The sequence below is a fragment of the Nannobrachium achirus genome (assembly GCF_963921795.1).
Source record: "Nannobrachium achirus genome assembly, chromosome: 16".
In the NCBI taxonomy this organism is placed as follows: Eukaryota; Metazoa; Chordata; class Actinopteri; order Myctophiformes; family Myctophidae; genus Nannobrachium; species Nannobrachium achirus.
The window spans coordinates 51,503,646-51,512,289 of NC_137823.1; the positions used below are offsets into that span (position 1 = coordinate 51,503,646).

Sequence of the window (8,644 nt, forward strand, 5' to 3'; positions counted from 1 at the left end):
ATTTGAGGGATTTTTAATACCTCTAAAATGACAAATTAAACATTGTCAAATATTAGAGCCAGAAATGAATAGCCGATCTACATAGTGACAACGCATTGCGTTGCGAGCATGTAGATCTGCTATTTTCACAATAGAAATGTGTTATACAAAATGTAATGGCTCAACTCTTAGTGCTCGTCAGGGTGGGGGGGTCCCCAAGTTAAAATATGATTTTTTTGGGGGATGCGGCCTGAAAAGGTTGAGTGGCACCAAAAAGGTGTAGGCTGAAGCCAAGGCTTATTTTGCCTACTCGTTTCTGAAAAGTAAAATAAGGTATTTTAAAAACAACAATTGGTGTGGTTGCCCTAACAGGCCAACCAGACTATAGTGCTTGTCAGACTTTATTCTTTCCATCTTTCCAGATGTATTTTGCCACGCTACTCTTCCCAGTTTTGGTGGGACGCACTTGGGCCATGTGCCTTGCATTTTGCTAAGAGATCATTTATTTGTGAATTAATCTTCTCTGACTTTTCCCTAATATAGAGACTGACTGACATCATAGGTGTTTGACATCAGACCACATGAGACAGATCTATGGGCATAAAAGGGACAAGGACGGATTGGTTAGCACCACTCAAATAGGGACTGACAGAGATATCCATATATGGTCATGAAAGGGACAAATGGTATGATCGCAAAATGCATCCAGATGTGTCCCGATGAAGCCGGTTGATTTGACATATGGCCCAAGTTCGTGCCACAAACTGTGGGAGGAGTAGCGTGGCAAAATAATGTTTATCTAGAAAGATGGAAAGTTAGATGGATGGAAGGAATAAAGTCGGAGAAGTATTTTAGTCTGGTTGCCTTGCAGGGGCAGCCACACTAACAAACGACACTCCTAGATGCCAGGGAAGCATTCTATAGTTGATCATTTATTTGGTTTAGTTCTGCATACTTAAGATTACTTAAACCTAGAAACTCTATTCAAATTTGTGCTTGAACATGATTCTTTGAAATGTTTTAGTTTTAGAAATATATTCAAGTTCAGAAAATTATAATGTAAGTCAATGTAAGATTTTGGTACTACACCAATTTCACCTAGAAACTCCATTCACAATTTTAATAATTCAGCTTACTTTGGACACATGCTTGAGATTTTTACTTTGAAATATTTGTAGTTTGGGAAATATTAACTTTAAAGGACCAATGCATTGTCAATGGCCACTAAAAGGGGAAAAAGTAAAAACTTTGGCACAATATCAGTCCATCATACTTATACGTAGAAACAGAGCGTCAGTGGACGCGCTCGATTTGGGTTCTGCATCTATTGGTGCGCATAAAAGTCGGCGCCTATGGGTGTAGCGGTTCAGGGTCTAAACCTCTGATGAACGATGGTTACTGCCTGAAAACATCAACTCTTTCTGGCCATGGTTACATTCACCAAACATGAATGAAGGAGAAGCATCTTTAGATGTAATTATAATCAATATCTTAAAATATAATAAAGTAGTCCATTGCTGGGGATGTGAGCACCCAAAGTATTTGCAGACTTGGGCTTATAAGCTGTGCATAGTACGGTAGGTAAAGAATTGAAATTCTTTTAATTTCTTTTTTTTAAATAAAAAAGGAGCACCCACCAAAATGTATGGAGCACCAATATGTAAGCAATGTTATTTTATTAATTTAAAAACAAAAAACAATGACATCACAAACTGGTGAAAGTAGACCTTTCACCAGTGCCTTTTTTTTTATATGATTACTTTCGTGCAGTTGCCAGCAACTATTTGATCCACAGCATTTTTTATTTTACTGTACTGCATATTTTGCAAAAATAAATATTCTAACATACTGTATAAGACTAAGTTGTCCACTGCATGTCTTTTAAGAACTTCTAATGCTGTATGATCTGCTGAAATCTGCTTTTTTATGGGCACCAGACTTAAAACATCCTGAGTAGATAACACAACTAAAGAGTTTAAACAATGCTTCAGAGTGGTGAGAGAAACAAATTAAGATCACATCTTAATTGCCTTGCATCCAGAATAAGAACTGGAGATGGAGGCAGGGAGAGGCGGCCATGTAAGCAGCAGCTGGGCAGTAGAAAGTGCAGCAGAAGAATTCTTTGCTGACTTTTATGAGAAGTTGCTGAGTCGGCTCATCTCAATAGAGCAGGGGTCTTCAACAGGGGGTCCGGGACCCCTAGGGGGTCCTCAGAGTTACTACAGGGGGTCCTCCAAATCTTCCAATCTTTTTTATATTAACAACTTGAACACCTATAGCGTCCATATTCGGAGAACTTTAGCCAAAAATAGCAGGTCTACAAGCTCACAACGCCTCGCGCTGCGAGGCGTTGTGAGCTTGTAGATCGGCTATTTTCGAGCTTTGGTGTAGAGGGGAAAAAACAGCAGACTAAGTACAGAGTGAAAGGTCAAGTTTTTAAAGTATTGACGGTTCAAGTGATTAAATATCTGAAAAACACAAATTGACATGAATCCAAAATACACGGATGATTGTGCTGTCAAACAATGAAACTATTCGGAATCGGGGGGTCCCTGCTTCATCTCTCTCTCAGCTAAGGGGTCCTTGGCCTGAAAACGTTGAAGACGCCTGCAATAGAGGGTAGAACATCATAAATGTCTTGGGCCGAGGGGAGGTGAGGGCTTCTCAGATCACATCAAACAACTAGAATGTCAATTCTATGGTTAGGTTCATTTTCTTGTCTCCTTGTCCAAAAGGTCTTTGGCCTCGTTGATCTTGGCCGCGAGGTATGGAGATCCACCTGCATATGGCAAACACAAATAAAAGGTGTGAGCAACTGTTTAGATTTTAGAATAACTTTCAAGCAGTTTGGATCTCAAGACTGTTGACAGAGGTAGATTCACTGGCAAAGTGAATGTAACTATTCCATGTAAAACAAAGTGAAATGACAGATTTTTGTTAAAAAGGTTTAAGGTCTATATTATGATTGTTCAGAAACAGGGGTCTCATTGTCTCTCCAGCTCTTTAACAGAAAATGCATTTTCAGGCGCTTTGGGCCCATGCACATTAATGCATGGGCATTTATGCACAGACATAGAAAGGTAGACGCCTCTTCCGGCTGGGGGGTGCTGGTCCAAGACTCCTGGCAAAAAAAATAAAAAGAATTATGGAATTCTTCCCTATGCGTCACAGAAGCGGAAATTCGGTCGGCCAATCAGAGGCAGATGGGGCGGGTTTTCTCCTACGCAACGCTGAGCCGCGCAACATCAGGAACTGGAAGAAAACAAAACTGGAGCTGTCACCAAACACTCAGAGATTTGTGAAATAAGTTCCCAGAGAGAAACATGGTCGTTTCATGTACAGCTCCAGGTTGTACAAACAGATGCACATTGGAAAATAGAACGCTGGGAATCACTTTCCACAGGTAAGTAACATGATTCATTAATCTGTCTAATGAATGTAGACGGGAATGTGACCAAATCCTGGATCCAACTCCATGTCTGGTATTGACACTTGCTTTGGCCATGTAAACGTGCCAATAAAGCTCCTTTGAATTGAATGGGAAAAGTCCCGGAAAAGACGCGCTGTGATTGGCCAGCAGTTTTTTTGAGTGACAGTATGTCTTCCACACTCCGCCATTTCTGCCAGGACTCCTTGACCAGGCGCGCCAATGAACTGCAGCGGCGGGGGAGGTAAGGTATCTAGCTTTTTATATCTGTGCATTTATGTGCCACTGTCTGCCAAAAGGGCTGATTGGAGGCGTTAGTTTACCTTTATCTGGGTGGTTTAGGATCATAATCCTCCGATGAGCCTCTCGTAACTTGGCCTTAGTACAGGCGGGACTGGACACAAGACAACACCAAAAATCAATTAAAAGGTAAGTAAATGGTGGCAATTGAAGACTTTAGTCGACTTTAATCCTGGCAGCAAGCTTGTTAAAACAATTGCCAATGAAAAAAATACATTAAAATCAGGTTTTCACTGCAGTTTCTAAGCTGAAATTTAACTGGTAATAATGGATAAACTAAATCTTTAGATGCAAGTCAGAACATTCACCAGCTGCAATGAAGAACCACACTGCCATCTAGTGGATCTAACATAATACAACACCTGACCTGACTATGGGAAATAGATTGTACATATCAGTACATCACTGTTTGGCCAAAATATGTTGTTTTCAGAAACACAAATTTGCACACAAATATTACATAATTAACATTCATTGATCCTTACCTGATGCCAAGGACAAGGCTTGCTTCTCTTTTGGTCATCTTTTGGTCAAAGCCACCTTTGTAATATGATGACGAGAAGGGCTAGAGAACAGCATAGTTTTATATTAAAGGATACATACCGGTATATAGATTCAAGTAACAATGGTATTTTATTAGGAAGAAAATTGTAAATCAACAGGAACTTTCTATAAATGTAAATTACAGAAAGACCTCCATGTTTTTCAGTCTAGCCTGTTGAAAGCAATATAATTCAGGGGGGACAGTTTTCACTAAAGGGCCTTTTCCACCGGCAAAGAACCGGTTCTGGTTCTTTCTCCCGCCTATGGGATGAACCAGAGGTGTGCTTTTCCACCGAGAACCGGAGTTGGTTCCGAACCGTAAAAGTTGGTTCCGAACCGGAACCACAAAATCCTTCGTTTTTGTGGTTCCAGAGCCAAATCCTTGGCACTGGTTCAATCTGGTGGAAATGCAAGCCGGTTCACAAGAACGAACCAAGGTTCCCAAGAAAGTTGAACCGGCACTGGTTCTGGAACTGGTTCTTTGCCGGTGGAAAAGGCCCATTAAGAGAGGTCATCATGTTTTCAGGAGGACACAGTGGTGAGAAATAAGTTGCTATAATAAAATCTTTACATAATTAAGACTTATGCCTGGTTTACTTTATATGTGGTGGTGTGCTGTTTCGCACACCGAAAACAGCAGATCTACAAGCTAACAACACAGACATGAGGGTTAATTCATTACTCACTGATGTGGACATCTTCTTGACGGTCTCAGAGAAAACCTGTCCAAGTGGCTTCCACAACTGGAATGCATAGCGGCCTAAAATTCAGACAACAGACACTCAAGATGATTGATAATCTTGATGAAGAAGCAGAAAAGGTACTGTAGAAAAGTTAATTAACTCCGTCTAAGGCACTGTAGTAGGTTAACATTTGGAAACAGTGAACTTTCTTATTAAACACAATAAACCAACCAACAGCTTATATTCTATAGATCTTTTGATAAAATTATCTTTAAATAATTCAAATGATTTCTATTAGGTTGATGTCTGGAGAGTAAGTACAATATCTACTGATACCCAGACTTGGACATGTCATCGGTGTTGTTTCCTGGACTGGAGTCACTGTGTGCTTTGGGTCTTGCAACAGACACCCTTCTCCAGCCGACCCGACCGAGGCTGATCAGACCCCTGCCTGTGTCCCAAGTGGCATGCTACTGCTACAGTGTCTCTTGGGGGCTTGGAGACAGTCAGTGGGGAAGATAGCCATAGCGGAAGAACTTTTTTTTTTTTCTCTCTCTCTCTTTCTTATTTTTTTTTTGTTTTTGTTTTTGTCCATGGAAGGATTTCTGGTATTGTTTAATTGTTTTTTTTTTGTGCTGTGTCATTGTTTTTGTACACTAAGGTCCAAGACTCAATTTCCAGTTATAGGATTTAGGCTAAAAACATCCCAATACTTGACAGAATCCATTATAATATTGTTAAACTTGAAAAGAGCTTGTGTTCTACTGAATCACTGATGCAGAAACTAAAATATCCAGGATTGTCATGCAAAGTTCGGCAAAGCCATACAGCTACAGACACTGACATTCATACAAGTCCATATTCTATGGAACAAATAGACGCAAGCAACTCTTTAGATGCCATTTTTTGCTATCTGGCCTACAGTTGCAATAGCAACCCTTGACAGCCAATTCATCCAAACAGAACAGCCCGATCTGATTGTATTAAACAACGTTAAAAGCAATGTTGATGAATTATACAATCAGAATACAATCAGATCAGACTTTTCTTCACTATAGCTGCTCCTAAAAGGTTTTCTTCAGGGCAGAATAAACTACTCTCCAACTGATGCTTCACAAGGGCTTTTTATTTTCCTAATGTTAGACATAATGTATAAGTCAGGTAAAAGGAATGTTCTGTTTTCTTGAATCTTACCTGCAAAGCCGCAAGCTGCTGCTCCAAGTCCCACTGCTATAAGAGTTTGACCCTGGCAAAAAAAAAAAAAACACCATATAGGTAGACAAGTTAACACACATTTACTGCCATTTAAATGTGCCTTCTTTGGGATCTCCCTGCCATAAGTCTCCATAGACTTCCATGTAATTTATAGTGCACAGATCATGCACGCCCATGCACAGATCATGCAGGCATGTTTGTGCAGGCTGTTCACAGCTTTCAAACAAAAAAATCTGATTGGAAATCCGTTCAGGCATTCTTGAGAAAATAGCCATTATGTTTTACATGTTATGTAAGCAAAGATGGCTGCCCTGTATGAAAGATGGGGTTGTATGGGGGTGGAACATGCAAAATCGCGATTGAAATCATGTTTACTAGATTTACTATATATATATTTTTTTTTTTAAAAGTCGATTAAAGTCGCTTGGCAGGGAAGTCCAAAGTGAGATAGTTGATCTGAAAGTCGTTTGGCACTAAGTGAGTTAAGAGATGAATAATTTGGAGCACCCGCTGGCCTACTGGTCCAGGCACATACCACTTAGGCATTGCCACATAGGCATGGATGCCTGGCGGCGTCGCCGGTTCAATTCCCGATCCAGATGACCTTTGCCACGTGTCATTCCCAATCTCTCCCCCATGTCCTAATAAAGGCATAAAAGCCCAAAAACAAATCTTTAAAAAAAAAGAGATGAATAATTTACATGCTGTACATACTTTTTTTTTTTTTTAAAGATTTGTTTTTGGGCCTTTTATGCCTTTATTGATAGAACAGTAGCCTGACAGGAAATGGGGAGAGAGATGGGGAATGACATGTGGCAAAGGTCGTCCGGATCGGGAATCGAACCGGCGACGCCAGCAGGCATCATAGCCTAGTATGTGGTATGCGCCTTGACCACCAGGCCAGCGGGCGCCCCCAAGCTGTACATACTTGAGCAATCCTCATCTATCCAAAAACAAACCACAGTGTCTAAATTACTTCATGTGTGTGGTAATTTGTGGTTTTGTCTGAATATGTTTACTAACCTATTAGTATGTACTTATTCATCCTCTGCATTTGAGCCATTCTACAGTAAGAGCAGTGTGACTGTCAAGTTCTCAAACTTCTCATGTCAAGGAGACAAGGACCCCCACATTGACCCATTTTTGTCCACAGACCCCCATTTAAAAGATATGCCAAGGACCCCCATGACAAGATTTCTACAGCTATAGCAATGATTCTCAATCAGTTTATATTTCAAGGACCATCAGTTTGATATGCATGAGTCCATGTACCCCTATATGGTACCATTTGGATCTCCAATCTACACTGTAGTATCATCTGTGTTCATTTAACTCGGTGTGTGCAAATGTTACCAAATGGACCATTGTAAGCTCTCAGAGTTACAGACCAATACAGGTTAATTTTGTTCTTTGCTTCTATCAATCATCTGGGGACCCCCTGGAACGCTTTCAAGGACCCCACTTTAAGAAATACTGGTCAAGAGGACCAACTCAACATTGTAAATATATTGTATTCATTTGACATTGTACCAGTGAACTGTACTGTCATTAAACTGTACCCTTTCCTATGCAAACTTCTAATAAAGTTTTCAATCAATCAAAACTCCAAGCTCTCAAGGGCACTGGATACATGATGACCTGATCAAGATAGCATACCATTAACTACCTGTGTAGTACTCCAGCATTACGGGTGTTTACAAGCCGGGCAAAGGGGGAAATAATACAGCTCTAGGGAAATCTCAATAATTAAGTGTCAATTTGTAACCTTACCTATAACACACAAACCATTGAGGGTGGAATTAAATGAGATGTATGACACACCATTACATAATGCTATTGTCAACATGGCTAAGGGGAGGAGGGATTGTCTGGTGATTATTATTAAAGGCCCAATTGTTTAAATCAAAAGTGTCTTCAACGTAAAACATGAATGAATGAACGTACCAGTCTTCTGTCTATATCTGTCTCACTCCTGACGTTTGTCTGGGACGCGTATTCGGCGTAGCGTAACGACTCTCCTCCATCCATGCTAGGAGCCCTGGTAGCCATGCTGCCTTCTTTGCTTCACTTCACCGCTGTCACTCCTGAAGGACGGAACGGAATGGCAACGGAACCAGTTTACATTCCATAGTCCGGGGGGGCGGGCAGGCGATGATTGGCCAGTTGTTGCGGTTGCCTAACAACCGCCCGGCCAATTACAGCGCCAATATTGTATCTCATAATTACAGGTGCAATTTGTTTTTTGAACCAGCAGAGGTCAGTCGCCTAACAAGAATCAACAAAGCACACAACAATGAGCTACAGCACAGCAGTGATGTTCACTGTGATATATGTTTTACTCAATATCTGTTGGAATACTGTGGAATACAACTCTCCCACATACGTTAACTATTTTTACACAGGTTTTAAATGAACTATGGATATACTGTAGTGTAGGAGTTCTTTAGTTGCCTTTCGCCACATAGGAGACCCTTACATGGGGTCATGCCTATGTTCC

General features: G+C 40.6%; 1 protein-coding gene across 1 annotated transcript; it reads right to left on the reverse strand.

The window, feature by feature from the left end:
• Nucleotides 1-1,715: 1,715 nt before the first annotated feature.
• On the reverse strand, nt 1,716-8,231 carry LOC308300519 (dnaJ homolog subfamily C member 15-like). The gene is made up of 6 exons (XM_080744367.1): nt 8,092-8,231; nt 6,127-6,178; nt 4,936-5,009; nt 4,192-4,271; nt 3,730-3,800; nt 1,716-2,758 (listed from the first exon to the last, which is right to left on the reverse strand). The coding sequence occupies exons 1-6, from the start codon at nt 8,194-8,196 to the stop codon at nt 2,688-2,690; spliced, it is 453 nt and encodes a 150-aa protein (XP_080600493.1). The 5' UTR covers nt 8,197-8,231; the 3' UTR covers nt 1,716-2,687.
• Between the last annotated feature and the right edge of the window lie 413 nt (nt 8,232-8,644).